The 23,132-nt window shown below is 44.8% G+C and overlaps 2 protein-coding genes and 1 long non-coding RNA gene across 3 annotated transcripts in view; 2 read left to right on the top strand and 1 right to left on the bottom strand.

Annotated features, from left to right (window-relative positions):
* On the bottom strand, window positions 1-3,555 carry LOC116997547. The gene is made up of 3 exons (XR_004418199.2): window positions 2,594-3,555; window positions 1,574-1,735; window positions 1-325 (listed from the first exon to the last, which is right to left on the bottom strand). It is a non-coding gene; the product is annotated as an uncharacterized LOC116997547 (long non-coding RNA).
* Window positions 3,556-4,260: 705 nt separating this feature from the next.
* Window positions 4,261-11,565, top strand: ERV3-1 (endogenous retrovirus group 3 member 1, envelope). The gene is made up of 2 exons (XM_033063599.1): window positions 4,261-4,316; window positions 8,895-11,565. Exon 2 carries the CDS (start codon window positions 9,010-9,012, stop codon window positions 10,702-10,704), a length of 1,695 nt encoding a protein of 564 aa, XP_032919490.1. The 5' UTR covers window positions 4,261-4,316; window positions 8,895-9,009; the 3' UTR covers window positions 10,705-11,565.
* Window positions 11,566-13,450: 1,885 nt separating this feature from the next.
* Window positions 13,451-23,132, top strand: part of RPAP1 (RNA polymerase II associated protein 1) — a 39,071-nt gene continuing 29,389 nt past the window's right edge. Inside the window, exons 1-6 of the mRNA XM_033062605.1 lie at window positions 13,451-13,504; window positions 15,945-16,221; window positions 17,084-17,232; window positions 17,757-17,849; window positions 18,862-19,042; window positions 21,090-21,266. Coding sequence (XP_032918496.1) covers window positions 16,032-16,221; window positions 17,084-17,232; window positions 17,757-17,849; window positions 18,862-19,042; window positions 21,090-21,266 — 790 coding nt within the window. The 5' untranslated portion in view covers window positions 13,451-13,504; window positions 15,945-16,031. The remainder of the gene's footprint in view (window positions 13,505-15,944; window positions 16,222-17,083; window positions 17,233-17,756; window positions 17,850-18,861; window positions 19,043-21,089; window positions 21,267-23,132) is intronic.

Here is a 23,132-nt window from a genome sequence, read left to right on the forward strand (position 1 = left end):
GTTCCAGTGCCTCACCACTCTCATAGTGAATAATTTTTTCATACTATCTAATCTAAACATACCTCCTGTCAGTTTAAATCCATTTCACCTTGTCCTATTGTTACCTGCCCTCATAAAAGTCCCTCCTTGAAGCAAGAGCATTGCAGAAGCCATGCTTTCTGTTCCCAAGGTGTGAGAGTTGAAGCCTGGGAGAGATGAGTTTCCCCTGCCATTCCTTTCAGTACATATGCTGATTAGTACAGATGGATTTTGGGTAAAGCATGTACACATCACTCTCATCCTGTTGAGGTGTAAAGGTTTTCCTCATGGTATAACAGTAAATAACCTGAAAAGAAGAAAGGAACAAATTCTAATGCCAATAAAACAGCCAGCTCTTCAGGAGATTTGCCATGGAGGATAATCACGTGAGCATATCCAGTGTTTTAAACTGTCTCAAATTGCTTGAAATCTCAGGCTTAGGCACTTTGACAGGCTTCCTTTAAAGTCTGTGACAGTGGATTTGAATGCATTGACTACGTCACTCAGATTTTGTCAGATACATCCCACAGCAGCAGCCAAGGGAGACACTGTCCTCAGCCCAGAGAAGCTGGATTTCAGAAATGTTTTCCTCATTGACAGCAGAGGCAGAGGGCATTGTCAGGCAGGGTCAGCTCAAGACACCATTTTCATTTAAGCCTTCTGTGAAGCAGATGACCAATGACAATGCATTCACCACCTGTGCAAATATGGATTTTTACCTGTAATACACTTCAGAGGCAATGTCTGAGTTACCTGACTTGAGAAATACATTTGCTTGACTGCCCATTCCAATTTCCACAGGAGTCTGTTCTCTGGAGTCCCAGATGTACAGTGACCCGCTTTTAACTGGTTTTTATTTGGATATTGTAACAAGGAGAGGAAAACCCAGTATGATAGGGATACAATATATAGACTGAGCAAGAAGTATCTGAATTTGCTGAAGAGGTGTGTTATTTCAGGATATTTTCATCTAGTCTGATAAAAATGGCATTTCTATAGAAACAACTGATAAAAAAACAACAAAGAGGAAATCCCACGCTAACTATCAAAAGACAACATAATGTTCGGCAGATGCATTACTAGTGATGAGTAAATACTCTGCTGTTTTTGGTTTTCAAAATACACAATCCTTTACTCTCACATGGTTAAATCACTTCACATTGAGCATGGGTGTGTAGATTTTATTGGTGAAAAAGCAGAGACTTGATTTTAAATATCCCTGCTTCACCTAGACCCAGGGATGCCCTTTACTTAGTGAAGTGTTGCTGTCATGGAATGCCAGGGTTCCACCCCAAAAGTACATCAGCTTTAAAAAAAGCTAACAAAAGTAAGATTTTTATCTTGGACTGATCCCTTAGGATAATTTGTTTTCCATTCACCAGCAGACCTGTGTGCTGCTCACCATGCTCATCTCCAGCTGCTCTGTTCTCAACTTCAGTTTCTGTCTTCTCAGCAGAGTAATTACCTGCTTCCATGGTCACCTGCTCTTTAAACAACTCATCTTAATATTTATCATTCTGCAACATAGATTATACTGCTACATTTGCAGATTTACCTTTCTAATCCCACCAAGGCCATTGCCATATTGTTTTTGTAGTTCTGATCCCTTCCTGTTATAATCCAAAGAGAAAGCATTCAGCTGTAGGCACTCTGCTTCTCTGCTTTGGAAGACCAAAATCATGCTGTAGAAAGTCATGTGAAGCTGACTTGTGGCAAGCTAGAAGAAGGGGATGAGAGAGATTTTCAGTGCATGTGAGAAGACTGACAATCTTTTAAAATCTCATAAAGTATCTCCATTGAATGAGGACTATTTGAGTTTACCACCACAGACTCCAAGACTGCTGGAAATTTCATTGCTAGAATTGCTTAGCAAATCCATGCAAGCATGTTGGTACTTATAATTTTATAGGATAAACATGAAGACACACAAGCATGATTTATTGAGAGAGCATAAGCTATATATAGTACCCTTAACTGTATTATTAAAACTGAAGGTAAATAATTGATGGAATGAAGGAAAGATACATACAGCTCTGGCAGTGTTGATGGGAAGCATTCCTGCCTTGCAGTAATTAAAACTGAATATATTCTGAGTACATTTTTATGTCTTTATGGCAAAAAATAGTATTTCCTCATTTCACCTGGACTCTAGGAAACACTGTGTGTGGCCACAGAAGCTGTGCAGCCAGTGTGAGAGGAGTCAGGGAGGGAAAATGCTCATGGCTGTTTTGAATCAGCACCATAAGCAGTTGTCAGACAGTCTAAGCAGTGCCAACACTTCACCCAAACATGTTCCACAGCCTCCCTGCCTTACTGTGCAGGTGGGAGAAGTGAACTGTGCACATGGGGTGCATGGGAAACCATTCCCAAGTTCAGCTCCAGGAAAGCGTTGAAGTGAGAGAGAGAAGTCTTCTACTTGCAGCACTGCACGTGCCCCACCCTTTTGTAAAAGCAGTGGTGCTCTGATGCCTCGCCTGAAGATGAGTAGTGCAAAAACGAAAACCTTGGTTTCTCATTTTCCTTCAATGAGGCACAATCTGTCGATTTCAACAGATTTTGGAGAAGCCCCACCTACCTGACCTTTACTGCCCAGAAGCCATGATCACAAAAGGCAACAAGGTGCACATTAAACTCCTCACTTCAATCAGCCAGACTTGTGGTAGCAACAGAATCCTGGAGCCATCAGGATGGTGGGTGGCACCACAGAAAAAGGATGAGAAAAGAGCTGCTGCTCTTGAAGTTTAACTGCAAGAAACCTGCACAATTATTTCAAAGTATTTCTTGCATCCCAAACCAGCATAAATTGGAAACAACAATATTAAGTGGCAGATGGTGGTGGTAGGGTAGCAGCTATTTTCAGTGAAATGGAGAATTTGACACTCCATTTCTTGTCAGGCACTGCTATTCCTGAAGTAAGTTTGACTTTAATATGATTTCTTTTGCTTCAGGGAGTGCAAAGCAGAGCTCCACCAGCTGATGAACTACAGTCTGGCAGGGCAACTCTGGAGAAGCACTCCAAACACTCTCGAGGTTTCCTTCTGCAAATCTCTAAATGTAATTAAGAGAAGATCTATTTATTCCTCCTTCTAGAAGCATCTATAAGCACACCAGAGTAACAGGAGTAACTGTTCAAACACCTCTGCCAGAATCATATGTCTGATCATAAGGTTAGCATCACAGTCATTCCTGGTTATGTAAGACACCTAATGGGGCATCTTCAAATGGATTCCTACTTCAAGGAGTGCTCAATGACCTAAAATAGTGCAGGTGTCAACTTTACCATGTCAGGAACATGGCTGCTCATCAGAAGACATAAAGGTGAGAGAGACGTTTGCTTCCCAGTGTTTAAAACATTGAAATTTTCATTCCAATTCTTCATGAGTTAATCACAGTCCTGTTTCCCTGACAGTATAGTTAAGAGTGAGTGGCTGCTGATGGGATGAAGGATTATCTTTGTTTCCATAGATGTAAGTGCTTTCAATGACCATAACGGGTAAAACTTGGTTCTGATTGTAATTTTGCTTTACTATCACAGCTTTCTGAAGGGATAAAAACCCCCAGTGCTTCATTTCCTATGGCCATCAGAGACCTTGCAGTGAGTCCTTCCCAAGCAGTGATCCCACCTGCTCCAGCCCAAGACCCAGTGAGGATCTGTGCCTGTTCTCATGCTCAGAGAATTCATTTCCCAAGAAAAAAGGCTGAAAGTTGACGAAGCATTAAAATCAATAAACAACATTAAAATCAGAGCTCGTGCAAATCCCGACAGCTCTCCCATAGTTTCTAATAAAGCTTGACACGTATTACAAACAAGCAATCAGTCATAAATAATAAATTACAGCCACTTTCACAGAGCTTTATGCATCTGCTGTCCCCAAACACCTCCGGTCTCGGGCACGGCCACGCCTCCGGTAATGCCAAGGCACAGCTCCTGCGCTGACAGAAATGCATTTCTGTGTGCAGCCCTGGCTGCGGGATGCATGGCCGGTGTTGGGACCCAGGGAGACCGCCCGGGGAAGCTGCCTCGGGCCGCACGAGCGCAGGGCGAACCCACAGCCGCGGCTCGGCGGCGGGATGTCCCTGCAGGAGCCCCGGGCCGGGCGGGAGCAGCGGGCAGCCATAAGCACGGGGCCGGGAAGCAGGGCCGTGATGAGCGCGTCAAAAGCCGGAATGAAGGCTCAACGCTGTGAGGGGAGCTCCCGCGGCAGCGCGGGCCGGCCCGGCGGGCGGAAGTGACGGCGGCGCGGCGGAAGCACCGCCCGCGCGGGCGGAGGGGCCGGAGCGGCGCGGTGCCGGCGCAGGTGAGTGGCGGCCCGGGCTGCCCTGAGCAGCGGCCCAGCGGGGCAGCGTTGGCCTCAAAGCTTAAACGCTGCTGCTCGAAGGCATTTGGGAGAGCATTGTGAAGCTCCGTTTCTCTGTAAAGTAAACGCCATTCGCTGTGACACACTGGTGCTGCACTGGTGCTTAGGGCCCCTCACTGTCATAACTGAGCTTCCTGCCCAGGCTCACACTTGGACTAAAGTTGGTTGATTCAGAAGTGGATCTTGGCCCTCGAAGCAATTTGTGGCTTTACTGCCTTCTGTTCTCGTGTTTTCTTTTAGTCTGACTGTGATCTCTCGTCCCAGCCACGCCTGTAAAACTTCCTGCAGAGATGGTGGGTTTTTCAGACAGCGACCACGGCAGGTCCAGACCATGACAGGAAAATCTTTTGTGAGGGTTTTAATATAGACAGGGTGTACAACAGCAGATGATAGTGTGGGCACATACCAGTTGATATGGTGTGCAGTGTAGAAGTGCTCGGGGACCTTGGAGAGCATTTCTCATCCCTTACCTGTGTTCCTAGGACATTATCTCAGTGTGTGGCTTATGCTGGCTGGTGGTCCCTCTGGGCAAACAGATGGTGTTTGGCGAGCTTTTAAGTAGCCAGTTGCAAGGCTGGAGGTAAGCAAGGCTGCAGGGTGCTGAGGTTAGTGCTGATCCTCAGGAGTTTGTTAATTGTCCTGCATGTTTTGTCTGAGCTCTGGTGGGCAGGAATGGCGGCTCCTGACGGCCAAGGGGGTGTTGCTAATGTGCTACAATGGCTTCCAGGGGAGACAGGAAAAGGTACATTGAGAGGAAAGCAAAGGGTTTTCCCTACATTCATTCTGTCTGCAGGTCCCAGGTGTACTGAAGCAAAGGCTTTGAGGAAAGGGTTCCTGGAAGAAGATCCAAGCTGATTAACAATGGCTGTTTAGTTGTCCTCTTGTGCTGACAGTTTTCCAGAGAAACAAGGGCAGTTTGAAGATGTGCTGTACTTCTTGATTACGTGTTTTGGTAGGGAGAGACTTGGACAAGTTAATGTAGAGTTCTGTGTGGAGGAGGCTTCTTGCAGAGAGCTAAGCAGCAGCCTTTGCTTCCAACAGTGTGTTTTGTGCCTGTTAAAGCAGGCATCCTCCTCTTTCGGGCTTTGAAGCCTGTGATGATAGGGCAGAGAAGACTTGGTTTGGGATGCATGTTGCACTCCTTATGGATATCAAAGAGGGTCTGAGCAAGTGAAGTCTGGCTGTGGGAGCCCTGTTGTGGCAGCAAGCTCCATAAATAAACAGCAAGTAGGTGTGTGCTTATGCTAGGAGTACACACACAAAAAAAGGAGCTGTCTGTGGAGGTTTCATTTTTTACTGTGCAGTTGCGAGGAGAGTGAGCTGGAAGGGGATGTTTCTGCTTTCTCAGCATCAGTCAGAGCTGCAGTGAGATCCCAGGTGTACTTCCCTGATAGTAGCCAGGTACCCTAGCAGGGAGCTCCTTCATGCCTTCCTGCCTTTGGTTGATGGTTTTACACCAAGCTCTTGCATAAAACCAATAAACAAATGTAAAACATCTTGGCCCCCTTTTTTCTCTTAGAACCAAGAGCATCCCACTTATCCAGCCTTGGTAGAGAATGAGATTCCTGAAAACACTATAAATATTCCAAGTGTAGGTCATAAATTCTACAGGCAGTAAATATTGTGTCTGAGCATCTTTCTCACAACGTTTCTCCCCACATATTTCACAATCAATTCTGGTAATAGTATAAGTGAAACCATGGCTTCAGAGCAGTGGCTGTGCCTGCACAATGGTTGAACTCTGTTTTTGTCTGAGATTGGGGCAGAGATTTACTTCCACGCTTTGCATTTTCTCATATATTCTACCTATCCCTATGGTAGATAACTGTAGTTTTAAAATTCCAAGTCTGCTTTCCTTTTCAACTTCTCAATAAATCATGCCTGAGTCTTTCTGGGTTTTTAAAAGTGGAAGAAATCAAATATGCACAAACTATTTCAACATACTGAGGGTGGGAGGGTGCCAAGTCTGCAGCATTAGTGCTGATCAGTGACTGAAATAAGCATGAAATGTATTTGCAAACAGTTTACTTTCTGCCTATGAGAAATGGATTGCTGGTCTGAGGCTCTGGGAATCAGAGGTGGGGAGTTATATCACCAATATTTTCTTGTCTGATAAATGGGAGGTGGAGTAGGTGCCTTCCTGGTGTCATGAGTTGTCATGTGCACAGAGGTAGAAGTCTGTGTAAATCCCACCCTTGTGTTTCAACCCCAAACTGGCATGGAGAGCAAATGAAGATGCTTGGAAATAGCATGGCTTCTGCCAATAATGGGCCAGGGAAAGAGAACTAAAGCAGGAGGTCCCCATCAGGAAGAAAGACATTTTTCACTTGGGACATCTGTGTGAGAAGGAGAGCAAACAGAGTCAGGATGTGCATTGTCCAAATCTATGCGGACAGTCTTTTGCATCCTCCAGGGATGTTAATGCAGGGATCTGGAGAATAAAGCATGCTCTGTAGTGGTGCTTGTAGAGGGAGTTAAAGCAGATTAATACATTTGGAATATATTGGTGGGCAGCCCCAATTCCACAATAGTAGGACAAACCCAAACAGAGATAATTACTCACCCTAAAAATTTAGGTTTTCAGATTTTAGCAGAAAAGGTGCATCCCCCATCTTCTGAAGTAAAGCTTCTGAGAGTATGGTGGAAGGGAGGAACTATGTGTGTTCACCCCAAAACCTTGGCTTCCCTTGAGCAAATTGAAATTCCTGGATATAAGAAGGAGCTACAGTGTGCCCTTGCCTTGCTGGTAATTTGGAGAAAACACATGCTGGCTTTCTCCATCATAGCCTGCCCTCATAATGATTTAACACACCAGATGTCCACCTGTGACTGGACCCCTGTCCATGCAGAATTCTTAAAATTGTTAATATTTAAGGCTAGGTTATATCAGGTTTTAAGACCAATGCACCCAACAGTCCACTTCATATCGAATGGGGCTTTGCAGTTTATGTTTGATCAATGCATATGTGGCAATGGGGACCTAAGGGTCCAACTTGCCCTGTCAGGGTTTATTTGCACAGCTCTAAAAACTTTATTCAGTTTGGTAGAAGTGCCTCCATGGGTAGTCTAGCTCTACAGGGAGCTGAAAAAGTCATATGGCAAGAACCAATTATTCTAGTGGGACCTTTCAAGGTCTTCTAATCCGTACTGGCCAGAACCCCACCTGGTGTGGGGATTGCGGAGGGAGAAGCAGTAAGAAGACACTATGAACAGTTACATCATCGCTGCCATATGCCTGAGACAGAGGAGGGAGCACCCAGAGTGCTCCCTTCTATAAAACCCACCCCTCAAGTTGAGCCCCACCTGAAAAGTGTGTGGTTCACTGAAGCTTCCTCCAAAGGAGAGGGAAATACTGAGCAAGTTCCTGCATGTTGGTTCAGGGGACAGAATTGTGACAAGAGGAGAAGAAAGTGCTCGGATGGGAGAATTGCTAGCCATGTGCAGGGTAATTATTAGAGGCTGACACTAAAGAACCAATGTTTATACAAACCCCTATGCTGTTTTTAAGGGATGCGCCCATTGGCTCCCATTTTGTGAACAAAACCAGTGGGAAGTCTATTGAGTTGCCAATATGGCAGTGAGAGAAATGGGAAGGCATCCTGAACTTGTTAAGCAAAAGTGTTTCTTGGTGGGATGGAATCCTGCCCACCAGAAGAGGGATAATCTGGCTCACCTGTTGAATAATCAGGTAGATTCATTGACCCATGTGGCAGATATGGCAGTAAGGCAGAAGAAAAATGGAACCATCTGCTAGAGTGGTTACCTGTCAAGGGAGACTGTTCAGGAATTTAAGGATCTTTTTAAGGGAGCTGGTAAGAGAGGGTGACCTGTCACTTGGGGACTGTGTAACACTGTCATCTCAGTCTGTGGCCAGTGTTGTATAGCGCTAGAGAAACAACCCCCCTTGTAGGAGGCATCCCTTCGCTGATGACATGGAAAAGGCCTCTGGGAGACCTGGCAGCTCTATATAGGGCCTTTCCTGAAGTCAGGGTGGAAGTAATGTCAGAACTCACTCAAGCTAAGGCAGTAGGGCACAGCACTGTGAAGGGACTGAAGCTGTGGTTTAATTATCTGCATGGCCCCAATCCCTCCAATCCAACAGTAGTCACTTTACTGCAGGAGTGGTTCAGAGTGGGATGAAGGAATTTGGTGGATTTTTCACTCCATACTACCTCCAGACAAATGAGGTTGTTGAATGCACCAATGGACTTGAAGAGGAACCTGAAACCTCCTGAACCTGAATGGGCAAGAGGGTGTCACGTGGAGTATATAGAGACAGTAGCTGCTGGGGAGTTAATGGGTGCCCATAACTCCCAGGCTTTTGTCTTCAATCCCCACCCATGCTCCCTGGAACAGAAGAATCCTCTTCATTGCCTAGGACAACTGGTTTTGGCAGAATTACCAAGAGTGGGATTGGTACCTCTGACCTTAAAAAAGCCACTTAACTTGTGTGCCAGGTGGTGGATTGTTCCCTCCTTTTAATCATGTTTTGTTTTTATGCATGTATATGTTTTACAGATTATCTGAAATGCACTGCTGGACCTATGCTTTCAACTGTTGAGTGGACGGATCATTTTCTGTATTTTTTAGTTTGTTTTTTCTAAGCCTATTTTGCCTTTTTAATAGAAAAAAAATGGTGTGGGAAAAGTTTTTACTCTTATGTTATGGATGTATGATTTTATCTCAAGCGACTGAGAATCAGAGTACTGAACCAAATTTAGCTTGGGAGTTGATACAAGGATTTATGCATATTTGGAATCATACAAATCAAGGAATATGTATTAACCTCCCCAACTCTGAATCAGAGGGGTTTAGATTTATGATGATTTGGTTAAATTTTTCGGAAATATTAACGAGAGAACTGGATAATCTTAAAAAAACAGGAGGAAATGCTACCTGGGGAATGGTTGCGTCCCATTTCCTAGACCAGAAGGAAGGACAACAACGGGATGCAAATGGGACATGGGTAGAATACAAGAACGCCTTTTACCAGCTCCCACGTGACTCTACCTGGAGCCATTTATGGAATCAGACATGCTACCAGTCATTAGACACCAACCCTTCTGAGACATTGCAAAATGTCACTTCTATCCCTTGCACCATGGTGCCATGGTGGGATTCTCCTGCTGAGGGTGGGTTTTTTGAACATGAGTACAATTTACATTGGGATGCAGGATGGTGTATACAAATCCCTGATAACCCAGGAACTGTGTACCAAGTTAACCGAACAAATTACGAGTGGGCCTGGTCTCTGAAACAAATCTTTGACCCTGTCTCTACCCTACAATGGGCTTCCAGAGCCCCCACTGGGAAAATAGTAGAATGGGAAGTGGAGAAATCAGACTGTAAGGACCATCAGACCATACTACCTAATGGAGAGAGCATCTGCTGGAAAGTGAGGAACCATAGAAGCATTGCCCAAAATAAATCAGACACCTCCTTTCTGAATTGTTCCCGTGTATTAGATTGTACCACAGGAGCAGGTGAGCCTATAGAAACCTGGTACATCTCGGAGCTGAGAACTTTTATTCGGGACATGTGTACCTGTTGGGATTATCCCAACTATGGCTATCTAAACCAAGACACCCGATGCAATGGGTCTTATGAAAATTCGGAGACAGCGCTATCCTGTGGCATTCCCATTACACATGGCCCTGACCGAAGCAGGGTCTGGAATTCAAGTAGTGAAGCACAGGAAGTTCCCCAAGGTGATCTGTATCAGTGTTCACAAGCCAAATACCCAGCTCCACGGGGAACAGTATGGGCATGTTCAGATGGGAAAATGTATTCCCACTTGAACATGTATGATATGGCTGGACTGCAGTGTACTATTGGGTTTCCTACCATGTGTCCATCTAAAACGTTCAATTATACACTTTATCGTAACAACAAAGCGCGGAGAGAAATCCACAATCCAACAGATGCAAAAGGGTGGGTTCAAGTCCCTGACTATTATACCTGGGGACAAAATGTTGCTTTAGACTTAGAATCATTTTTTGTATCCAGTGGAGTTGTCCAACAGCACAAGTATATCTTGGAGAACTTAACTAGGCAAGTCCATGTGTTAAGCAACTGGACTGGACATTCGCTCGGAGAACCGAATGTGGAGGCCCAGCAGGCATCGAAAAAGGCTTTGCAGGACCGATTGGCCCTAGATATGTTGTTGTTGAAAGAGAATGGAGTGTGTGGGATGCTAAACCTAGCGGATGGAGAATGCTGTGTCACTGTCCATAACGCCACTACCACCATAGAGGAGGCTCGTCAGAAGATGAAGGAGATTGCTGACCAAACAGGAGAACTGTTTCAAGCAATGCAACCGAAGGACTAGTTTGATGGACTGAGCCTGGATTGTGGATCTCATGTACTAAAGTGCCTTGGATTTATGGGATGGGGAAAGTGGCTTGTGTGCGTTGCCCTTAGATACTGTGTGGATTTCTCGGGTTTGATGGTAGGTCAAAAAGTCATGTCAAACTGTGATGAGTTCATCATGGTTATAGAGGAAATGGATAGAGTTTCTAGCACTGTATAATTTCATACCATTCATGTCATGGCCAGAGCATGGTTGGATCAGGTGGAAGTCAGGGGCTGGAAGTGGAAGGGTGGCGGCCATTTTTTGCTATGCTCGGAGCTGTGGCTTTTCTGGTTTGGTGCTCAAAGACAGCACCAGTGAGCCCAAGAGCTGTGAGCTCTTTCTGAGAGAAAGAAAGGAGAGAAAGCAGCAGCATAGCAGAGCCCAACTGAGCCATGTGGAGCCCAGGCCGCAGCTGCTGTGACCGCAGGAGCCACTGGAGCTGCTGCTGGAACCACCAAGCTCTCCAGTCCCACTCCCGCAAAGTCAGGCCCAGGAGGAGGTTCCTCTGACCTGCTTCAGAGACCTGTCAGGTCCCACAAAGTTTTGCCTTGTCCCTGTTCTTCCATTGGTTTTGGTCTGAGTGGGGAAAGTTCAATTGCAAGCCTTTCCAACATTCTGCTTTTGTTTTCCCATATATACCATGCTGCCCAGCGCCGGGCTAGTCATCATTTTGCCTTTGCCTTGGTAAACCACACTGGGTGTGGTCTTTGAGAAATGTTTTTGTTTGTTTCGTGGTGAATACCCTTTTGTGGGTAAAAAACTCTCTCTTTTGTACACTCTTTTTATTAATGTTGTTATTGTTATTGCAATTTTTCAGTAAACTGTGATTCCAATTTATAAGTGTTCTAGTGTTTCCTCCACTACTGGAAGGGGCAGGGGAAAGGGAGCAGCTCTTGTGGGTTTTAAAACAGCACAGAGGTATAAGAAAGGGATGAAATAGTTTGTTGGGACTTGTGAAAAGAATGGTGACATCATAAAATAAAATTTTAAAAAAACTTCATTAAAAATCTCATAAAATAGTTCTCATTGAGTGAGGAATATTTGAGTTTACCACCAAAGACTCCAAGACATGCACTGCTGGAAATTTCATTGCTAGAATTGCTTAGCAAATCCATGCAAGCATGTTGGTACTTATAATTTTATAGGATAAACATGAAGACACACAAGCATGATTTATTGAGAGAGCATAAGCTATATATAGTACCCTTAACTGTATTATTAAAACTGAAGGTAAATAATTGATGGAATGAAGGAAAGATACATACAGCTCTGGCAGTGTTGATGGGAAGCATTCCTGCCTTGCAGTAATTAAAACTGAATATATTCTGAGTACATTTTTATGTCTTTATGGCAAAAAAATAGTATTTCCTCATTTCACCTGAACTCTAGGAGAGACTGTGTGTGGCCACAGAAGCTGTGCAGCCAGTGTGAGAGGAGTCAGGGAGGGAAAATGCTCATGGCTGTTTTGAATCAGCACCATAAGCAGTTGTCAGACAGTCTAAGCAGTGCCAACACTTCACCCAAACATGTTCCACAGCCTCCCTGCCTTACTGTGCAGGTGGGAGAAGTGAACTGTGCACATGGGGTGCATGGGAAACCATTCCCAAGTTCAGCTCCAGGAAAGCGTTGAAGTGAGAGAGAGAAGTCTTCTACTTGCAGCACTGCACGTGCCCCACCCTTTTGTAAAAGCAGTGGTGCTCTGATGCCTCGCCTGAAGATGAACAGAAATCTAGAGATTTAAGTGCTTTCAGTGGTCATAATAGATAAAATTTGTTTCTGCCTGTAATTTTTCAGTAGCATTTCAGCTTTCTAAAGGTATTAAAAAAAAACCCCAAACAGTGAAAAAGTGCTTAGTTTTTACAGCATCAGGGCACTTCTGGTGGGTCCTTCCCAAACAGTGAGCCCACCTCGTCCAGTCCAAGCCCCAGTGAGAATCTGTGCCTGTTCTCATGCTCAGAGAATTCTTTTCCCAGGTCTGTCATCTTTATTCAGGTCACCAGTGTCTGTTGGTATCTCAAGGGAGGGTGTGAGAGGATGGAGCCAGGCTCTTCCTGATGGTGCCACGAAATAGGACGAATAAAAAAGGGGCAGAAACTGATGCACAGGAAGTTCTACCTGCGCATGAAGGAGAACTTCTTTACTGTACCTGTGACCGAGCACTGAAACAGGCTGTCCAGAGAGGTTGTCGAGTCACCCTCACTGGAGATATTCAAGAACCTGGATGCAGTCTTGTGCCCGGTGCTCTAGGATGACCCTGTTAGATCAGGGAGGTTGGACCACAACTGTGGTCTCTTCCGAACTGACTCGTTCTGTAAAAAGGCTGAAAGATGACCAAGCACTAAAATCAATAGCCAACATTAAAATCAGAGCTCGTGAAATTCCGAGAGCTCTCCCATAGTTTCTAATAAAGCTTGGCACGTATTACAAACAAGCAATCAGTCATAAATAATAAATTACAGCCACGTTCACAGCGCTTTATGCATCTGCTGTCCCCAAACACCTCCGGTCTCGGGCACGGCCACGCCTCCGGTAATGCCAAGGCACAGCTCCCGCGCTGACAGAAATGCATTTCTGTGTGCAGCCCTGGCTGCGGGATGCACAGCCGGTGTTGGGACCCAGGCAGACCGCCCGGGGAAGCTGCCCCGGGCCGCACAAGCGCACGGAACAGGCGGGGCCGTGGCTCCGGGGGCCCCGGGCCGGGCGGAAGTGGCAGCGGCCGGGCGGAAGCGCCGCCGGGGAGGGCGGAAGCGCCGGCGGGAGCGGCGGAGCGGCGCAGGTGAGTGGCGGCCGAGCTGTGGCGGCAGCGGGGCCTCTCCTGCCCGCGGGAACCCCGGGGCGGCGGCGGGGCTGGCCCGGTCTGGCCTTGCTCGGTGCAGCCGGCAGGGACCCAGCACTTCACCTTTGCTCTGGTGTAAAGAGAACGCAGCTACGGGCGCCGCGCGGCCCCCAGTGCAGAGGCCATGCCCGTCGTGCAGGGAGATGCTGCCGGATCTGTGCCGCTCTGTGCCTCCCTCGCTCCCCCCATCAGAGGGGCCTTGCCAGGCCGAGTCTCCGTCGCCTGTTTAAGACTTGATTCAGAGTAGTTTGTGAAAGTCCTCCATGAGGACTGTGAACTCGGTGGGAACGCTGGGACGCATCAGCTCTTCAGTGTGTTAATAGCAGCTTCTTGTTTTGCATTTTATTTTGCGCTCTTCTGGTTCCTATTTATTGCAGAGACAAGCTGGGACAGCAGCGTTTCTGTTGTCAAAGTGCTGTGTGCATGCACGTGGTGTGTGTTCGATAGGCAGAATCACAGTCACTGAGTCTTTAGTGATCAGCATGAGATGTGGAGCCTCTTTGAGGAACATTTCTTGCAACTGTTGACTCTTGTGGCTTTTTCATCTGGGAGGAGTGTCTTTTCAATGTCTGCCTCCTGTGTATCAAGTAAAAGTGTCAAGAAGACTGTTGGCCATTACAGCATGGAGTGCAGAAAGCATTTTTGTGACAGAGCAGAGAATGCACATCACGATTTTGCAAAGTAGCCAATGATCCTGAGAGTGAGGCTTTCGTTGCATTTGATCTCAAGTGGGGAAATTGTACTTTTCCACTGGCTGCTGGGCTGCCCGGAAGAGACGGAGATTGGACTCTCTGCTTCTCCTTTTAAATTCTTACCACAACCAACAAAAGAAAGAGGTTAATTTGAGGCACTAATTGTGACAGCAGGATCTTGTATTCCTCTTTTGCCCAAATCTGATAACTTTATCAAAATAATGCAGTTGTAGACTTGAGAATGGGTAAAAAGTTATCCTGCTTGTTTTGTCTGAGCTCTGGTGGGCAGGAATGACGACTCCTGACGGCGAAGGGGGTGTTGCTAATGTGCTACAATGGCTTCCAGGGGAGGCAGGAGAAGGTGCCCTGAGAGGAAAGCAAAGTGTTTTCCGTACATTCATTCTGTCTGCAGGTCCCAGGTGTACTGAAGCAAAGGCTTTGAGGAAAGGGTTCCTGGAAGAAGATCCAAGCTGATTAACAATGGCTGCTTAGTTGTCCTCTTGTGCTGACAGTTTCCCAGAGAAACAAGGGCAGTTTGAAGATGTGCTGTACTTCTTGATTACGTGTTTTGGTAGGGAGAGACTTGGACAAGTTAATGTAGAGTTCTGTGTGGAGGAGGCTTCTTGCAGAGAGCTAAGCAGCAGCCTTTGCTTCCAACAGTGTGTTTTGTGCCTGTTAAAGCAGGCATCCTCCTCTTTTGGGCTTTGAAGCCTGTGATGACAGGGCAGGGAAGACTTGGTTTGGGATGCATGTTGCACTCCTTATGGATATCAAAGAGGGTCTGAGCAAGTGAAGTCTGGCTGTGGGAGCCCTGTTGTGGCAGCAAGCTCCATAAATAGCAAGTAGGTGTGTGCTTATGCTAGGAGTACAATGAAATGTATTTGGAAACAGTTTACTGTAAGAAATGGATTGCTGGTCCCAGGCTCTGGGAATCAGAGATGGGGAGCCAAATCACCAGTATTTTCCCACCTGGTAGATGGGAGGTGGAGTAGGTGCCTTCTGGCATCATGAGTTGTCATGTGCACAGAGGTAGACGTTTGTGTAAATCCCACCCTTGTGTTTCAGCCCCAATCTGGCATGGAGAGCAAATGAAGATGCTTGGAAATAGCATGGCTTCTGCCAATAAGGGGCCAGTGAAAGAGAACTAAAGCAGGAGGTCCCCATCAGGAAGAAAGACATTTTTCACTTGGGACATCTGTGTGAGAAGGAGAGCAAACAGAGTCAGGACGTGCATTGTCCAAATCTGTGTGGACAGTCTTCTGTATCCTGCCAGGGATGTTAATGCTGGGATCTGGAGAAAATGATGTGCAGGAGGGGGAGGTTTTTGTCAAACTGTGCCTTAGAGATTCATGGTTGGCACTAATAACTGAGCAGGTCAAATCTGTTGTCTTGGACAAGATGTTACTCTGACTTTGCAGATCCCAGGCTATGTTGTTGGCATTCTGACAGTGATGTGCTTTCTGTCTGGCTTTTTGCTGGCTGGATGTCATTCTGCTCCTAGCTGGTTGACAGACCTTGTGCAGACTTGTTGAATTTTGTTCAGCATTGAAGAACAGTGTTCCGTTCATGTGGGATTCCCATTTAAGTGTTTGGGTGATTCTGGAGCAGGGGATCTGTAGTATGTACAGAAACATAAGAGTGGGACAAAAATGAGTAGTTTTCCCATGCTGTCCCTATCCTATCTCTAGGAAATCCAGTTCTGTTTCCAGTTTTCCATGTGTTCAAGTCCTATGTGAAAAGCACGTGTGGCTGGGCTGCAAGAGCAAGAAGGCAGGATGTTGTCGAGACCAAAGCCTGGGGAGTCCGAGGCAGACCTGCTGCATTTTCAGAACCAGTTCCTGGCAGCCGGAGCTTCACCTGCAGTGAAGATTGTGAAGAAAGCAGACAAGAGGAAAGGGAAGGAGGGGAGCACAGATGCTGAGACACCCTCTCTACAGGACAGCAAAGATGTAGTCATGTTGGATGGTAAATTCATTTGTTTCTTTGAATTTTTAAGATTCTCTGTCTCTCAACCCAGTGTTGCTTTTCTGTTGCATTTGTGCCCTCCTTGAAGTATTATTTATGCCTTAGCTTTGGAAATTGGCTTGTCCAATGTTACTAGCATCCAGTAGAACCACCTTTGGTCCCTTAGTCCGCATTTATCAATTGTCTGTGGTACCTTGCCAGCAAGAGGTGTTTTGTGTAATTTGTGCTGTTTGGACACTCGCTGCTTATTTTGCCAGCTATGCAGAACCAGTGTCTTTGAGATTTACCTCTCCTAGCAGCTCCAGTTTTCAGCCAGCAGATCTGGCTTGCTTTTGTTTTCTCCATCAATAGTAGCTGTAACACTTTTGTCATGTGCTTGATCTCAGAAGCACAAGGTGCATTTTTAAAAGCAGCACTATAAATCTTCCAGTACTTTGTTCCAGGTAGAGGAAATATGTTCTTTTAAAGCTGATGGAAAGGAGTTTGTTCGTGATCATGCAAATCCCTTACATTTGACAGTTTGCAGCAGAAATGTGCTTTTTTACGCCTCAACACAACCTGCAAGGACTATACTTGTTTCTGTACAACTTTACTTCTTCCCTTAGTAGTTGCAGTCAGTACCCTTTCCTGCTTATGGAGCTCTTTGGAAAGACCTTGTGCCAATGCATAAATAGAATCTTCAAGCATGTTTCTCTCCACTACACACTTCAGGTTAGAGATGGAGGACTCTTAATTGTCTTATTGATTCCTTATCTTAATAAAAGGTGCTGTTAGGAGGCCTTGGTCTGGTACCTATTGCACAGTGGTTATACAGCAATAACTTGACTGCTTTTTTTTTCTTCTTATTGCTTCCCCTGCTCAGGTTTCCCTGATACTCTCCCAGCTCTTACTCCAGCTCCTCCAAAGAAGTCCAAGATCAAAAGTGCTAGTGTCCACTTTGAGGATGAAGATCCAGAGGAAAGATTGGAAAGTCATGATCGACACATTACAGCAGTCTTCAGCAAAATTATTGTAAGTCTGTTTTTTGTGTGATGATCTAGTGTTTGTTTATTTGAATGCTGTGAACTGAGCAGGGATGAAGGGCTCTGTGACTGCTTTTTATTTTTACAGTGTAGTGAAGCAGCACTGTAGACCAGTGTCCTGGAGCACCTTGAAAGTAAAAAGCTCTTTGGGTGTATTTTTGCTCTCAGTTAAATATAGATTCAGATCGGCCTTCCAGCCCTGACTGCTGGCAGATCACACTGATTGGATGCAGTGTGGATTTGGGTGAGTTTCTGGACTCTGCTGGGGATGTTCTCCTTGCTTTTCACTAGCCTAAGTTTTCCTTTATCTGATTCTTTGAGTGATATGTGGAGTTTGGCAGCCCAGTCTTTTGGAAAATAGCCTCACTTTGTCTCTAAATAAACACAAGGTATTCTGAGCCTGATGATGATGTGAGCTGCAGCGCTGACAGATTTTGAGCCTGCTCTCAGTTAAATGATACAAACATGTCTGGCTGTTGCAACGGTTTTACAAGGTTTGAATTTTTTCTTCAGGAACGAGACACAAGTGCAGTAGCAGTGACCATGCCAGTGCCCACAGGAGACCCATTTCCAAGGGCATTTCACCGCTCTGAGATAAAAAGTGAGGTAAGATTAGGAGCAGATGTTTTATGCTACCTTCACTGACAAGCTTCTTACTGAAGTTGCACCTGATTTCTCTTGGCATAACATTTGAGTATGGTTGCTCCGGTTATCTTTTGCAGCTTTTTTTATTTTGATTTAATTTTTTCCTGAAGCTGTAAAACTGGAAGCTGTGGTTGCTGTTATCAGTCGTTGCTGTAGTAGCAAGGACTGCTAGCTGAGTGGGAGTCAGATGCTGGAAATTGATATGTGATTGACAGCTGTGGTTGCTTTGAGGAGGGAGCTTATTTTGAAGGACACTTTTTTGAAAGGCAAGAGTAATACTTTTTAAACTACCAGTTTTGTTTATCTGATGCAGAAGTGCACAGAGCAGCTACCAAATGTTCAGACTACCTTTTAAGCTTCCTCTCTGGACTGGGGACATGCAAGAGATTTTTTGCTTAGTCTCCCTTGGATTTCCTGTGCATCCCCTGTGCAAGGCTGTTCAGAGCCATGCCTTTCCATTGCCCTAGGCAAGCAACACAGTAATTTAGCCAGGATTATTTTAGCACTACTTGCCCGCTTCTTACTGTGTAAATCTCTTCACCCTGCTGCTTACTAATCACCTTTTAAGAAGCCTGTTCCAAGCATGTGGTGAGCACAGTGAAGGAAAGCCCCATTTATACTCAGAAATCCAAGGTATTCAGCTATGCAGAGCTTCCAAACAGCAAGAAAACTGGAACTATTGTGTTTGGTGACATTTTAGGTGTATTTTCCTTGCTTGAATATAGTTAATCATCTTCCTTCTCTAGGTGCCAAAAACATCCATGTCTTTGTCTCTCTGTCATAGCAGTAAATTGTGTGTTAAAAGAGTCACGCATGCACAGAAAAGGGCAGGTGACTGCCAGCAGCCTCCCTGTAGCATATCCCAAAGTCTGATCTGAGAGTGTCTTTAGGATCAGATCCATGCATTTGTTAGTGGTGGATGTGCAGGGAGACTCTGGAGTGAAAAGTGGACGCATGGCTTTCCCGTTTGCAGGTGCAGCTGGGATCTGGAAGAAAAAGCATCTTTGCACAGAAGATGGCAGCGAAAAGAGCTGCTGAAAAGGCAGCAGCGGCTCCCTCTGCTGCTGAGTGTGTGCAAGTAAGATCAGCTGCTCCGGATGCCTTGGATCCTGTGGGGTCCACGGGGGAGGCACCTCTCCCCAGCAGCAGGGGTGGTAAGTGCAGAATGTTCTGCTTATCCAACTGACCGTATTTACATAGCCTCAGTAACCATAACATCCGCGCACTGTATTTTAAATTAGTTTGTCCTCAGTTTAGAAATCTCAAGGTTTGTGTTGGGGCAATGATTCGAAATGGTCTGAGATGCAAACTAAAAGTTCTAAGGAGAAAATTCTGAGATGCATTCTAAAAATTGTGTTAGCTTTCTCACTGGTTTCATTTTTGTTTCACACAGGGAAGTAGATTTATTTTTCAAGGTTCTTGTCCTCCTTTTCCTTTCTGTTTGTTACAGGTAAAGCTTTTCTTGTTTCATCACCGATTTCCACAATTTTAGGAAGATGGAGGTTCTGTGTTGAGAGTGCTTGAGACCACTGTGATGTGGGTTCTCACTCCTACTGAAATGTTTGAAAGCTCAGTTTTCCGTCACCAGATCTGCTGCCATGAGACGCTGGCTTTGCTCTGTAAGGAATGCTGTGAGGCAGTGCTGATGAGTCAGTGCCACCTCCAGCAGTTACTTGCTGTCTGACAGCAACGTGACAAGGAAATATGAAGCCAGTTCAGCTGTTACCAGCATCTCCATGATTTTTTAAATTTATGTTGTCTGGTCCATTTTACTTGGGACCACTCTGTGTCTGGGTTTTACCCTGACACCCTCTTTTTTACATTGAAATAGAGGTCAGATGTCATTTGAAGATTATCACCATTTGGCTAAGGTTTATGTCAGCCCTGCCCCCTGTCAGAGAATTGGTAAGAGGACTGTCAGGACTGCTGTGCTGTGTGTGCACAAATCCACCATCCAGGTCACTATACTATGCTCACTGTGTGTCCTGTTACAACTGGACATGTATATAATTGTGTCTGAAAAAGCCAACAGGGAAATAGAGCGGCCTTATAGCTGTCATCCTCTTGAATATGAATGCTTCTAAAATGTCATAGCATGACAGAGAGATTACAAAATGGCTTGGCCTCTTCTACCAGATTGTTGTGGCAGGATCACTATAAGCAAGAGAAGAGGGGGAGCTTAATTCCTCGTAGTAACAATGTGTTTGTCCGTTGTAATCCTTAGTTTAATTGCTGGTTGTGGGAAGCTTACTGAAACTTTTGCCAGGTCCCCCATCTTATCTCTTTCTACTGGATATGCAAAACAGCTGTGGAAATGGCATCACATCTTCCTGGTGTTATGCTGAGAGTCATTGCTGCTGTTTGGACAGGGATTTGATACTTTCAGGGCTGGCTGGTTTAGGGGTGTAGGGATGGTCCAAGTCAATATATGGAGGATATGAATAAAACATAAGCAGTAAAGTTGCAAGGTCGGGTCCTTGTATAGTGGGAGGTGGTGGGTCTCACACTGACCAAAGGAGCATGTTACCTGGTGCTATGGTGAAATTGAATGAACATTTAAAATGAATTTACATCAGGTGATAAAGGGGGCTCCATTTTGTTCAGAGTAGGAAGAATGGCCCTTGTAATTTCTAATGTGTTTAACCCTTGAAGGTAAATACAAGACGTTGTTAGAAGCAAACATGCCTGTGTTGAGAATTGATCTTGTATCACTCTGGAAGCTGGTTTACTAAATCTAATTTTCTGTCTTACTCAGCAGATATTTACTAGATCATAGTTCAGCTGACATATGAATATGGGTTCAGGCATTCTTGGGCAGAGAAAGAATCTAGTATTCACTAGCTTGGAAGTGAATGCATCTGATGCATCACTTGTGAATTATGCTCCAGTTTACCTTTTTGTGCTGTTGCTTTGCATTAAAGAAATGTAATTCCTTTCCCCTGCCATCCCTCCTCAAGCTCCCAAAGAAACAAGCTGGAAATGATGTCAGCATGTTTATTGTGACATGGGATGAAAGCACAAATGTTTTAGTTTTGTTGGAAACTAAAGTGTACTTCTTTTTACTCCTATTCTAACTTCACTACCAAGGTAAAAAAAAAAACAAAAAGAGAAATTATGCACTTCTGTTAGTGACAGAATTGAGATTTATTCATGATGCTGTAGACACAGATCACTAACTGCTTTCTGTGCTGCTTCTTATAGACAAAGATGGTGACTTTTTAACCTCTCAGCGTCCTTGTCTCATAACGGGAGAGGGTCTTGGAAGTCAAAAGAGTGAGGAGGAAGCTCAAGCTATTCACAGAGAGAACTTGGAGAAGCTGCAGTCCATGTCTGAGGAAGAGATCCTGCAGGAGCAGGCGAGGCTTCTGGCTCAGCTGGGTATGTGCTTCCCAGGGTCAGCTCTAGAGTTGAGGCAATTTATTGAATGTGTAGATGTCCTTAAGTCTTAGCCGATTCATGGGTCAATGATGGGAACTTGGAATTCCTGCTCATTCCGTATGTGGATAATCTTGCTTCTATGTCATGTCAGTAGCTTATGAGTAAGAACTAAGTGTGAAAAAAATTCAAGTGTTTCTTTTTCAGTGAGGGTTGGTTTGGCTTAAGTCTTTCTCGTCACCCCTCTGCTGTGGGTTAGGATGATTCGTGCACTTTATTGCCTTGCACTCCAAATACATGGTTGCACATAAAGGTCCTAAAATGTAATTCTCTGAAGCTGATAAGAAAGCAGTGTCATAGCAGTGCTGAGATGAGAGAGAACCCTTGGTCTTGGGCCAGAACTGTCAGTACCTGGATAGGGAGAACATATGGGCATGTGGGAGATTTCAGTTCAAACCTATACTTGTAAAGCAGAAAAACTTGCAGTTAACCTTGACTTTTTGAAAAGGTGTTTTAATGATCAGGCTGTTGGGTACAGGCATATTTTGGCAGGGGTCTGGTCTCTGGTTTGGAGCCCTGTCTACACTGTGGTCTGGAAATGCCTGTCCCTGGTAGCTAATGACAAGGTAGAGGAGAACACTGAATGTGGTATATTTGATAAGACTTCTGTGATCTGGGGCACTGCAACACTTGTTGGCATTGGTTTAATGAATTTGTATGCTCAGGAAGAGCAGATGTACAGATGTAGGTGGCAGACAAGAATTTTTTAAATTCTCATGATTTCAGGTCCTCTAGCATCAAATTTAGATGTGAGCACTATTTTAGATGTATAAATCTCTTGTGGGTTCAGCTTAAAGATCATATTAATTATCTTAACTTCATTGCAAGCAACATGTAAAACTGGAAAGGTGGCAAAGGAACTACACAAAATAACTGCAACCAGATTATTTAGGTACATCCTTCATTCAGAGACCTGGGTATTTTATTTGGCTTTACCGCATATAACAATAACACGTATATGAAAGTTACCCTGATTATGTACTTCTTGTATGCTTCTTGTAAGTGATTTGTGATCTTTGCTCCTTGTCCCCACCACTCCATTGTTTGGGATATTAGAGAAGTGAATACTTATGGCATGTATTTTAAGTATTTTCGAACAATATTTGCTGAAGCAATGTATCTTATTTATATATGTTGTAGATTACAATTGTAGATATTTTAGTCTTTTGAGTCTTTAAAGAAATTGGGAGTAATCTTGGAATTCTGAGAATATCTGTGGGTAGAGAATTACATGATGAAGCAACTCCTAAACTAAGTTGCTGACTTACAGATGGATTTAGGAACTGGACATGCACAGAGCTGTGAATTAAGTAGGCTTTTTCTCCATACTTGCGAGTGTGAATGATTTGTGTGTGTTAAATGCTGTCCAGTCCCTGAATTAACTTCTTAGTTATGAAGCAGATGATACTCTGTGGTGTGAAATATGAGAATGGGTACACAGTTCTGTGCTGGGCAGTTGGTACTGTGCTGATTTTGTTCATGGAGACTCTGGACAGAAGTAGGCTTGGTTTCTGAAATACTATGCACAGATTGACATCAGTAACTTTTTTGTCACTGTGTGGAATGATGAAGTAATGATTACAGTCTTTCCTTGCTGTGTACAGTGAAGTGTAAGAAAGTGAGAGCTCTGCTTGCATTCAGAAAAAGTAGGATTGCTTCACTCAGACTGAGCTGAGTGCCTGTCCTTCACCAAGGACAGTTTAAACTGCATCATTGAGGAGAACATGCAGCAGTCATGAGAATGGGAGAGATGTTTCAGAGACGTGGGAGTCATTTTTGAGATGACCTATCTCAGGAACAGAGCATTTC

Source organism: Catharus ustulatus, chromosome 6, assembly GCF_009819885.2.
Source record: "Catharus ustulatus isolate bCatUst1 chromosome 6, bCatUst1.pri.v2, whole genome shotgun sequence".
NCBI classification, from domain to species: Eukaryota; Metazoa; Chordata; class Aves; order Passeriformes; family Turdidae; genus Catharus; species Catharus ustulatus.

Bases quoted from the DNA above. Each gene is read 5' to 3' on its own strand.
- ERV3-1 (XM_033063599.1), top strand. From the start codon at position 9,010: ATGGTGTGGGAAAAGTTTTTACTCTTATGTTATGGATGTATGATTTTA.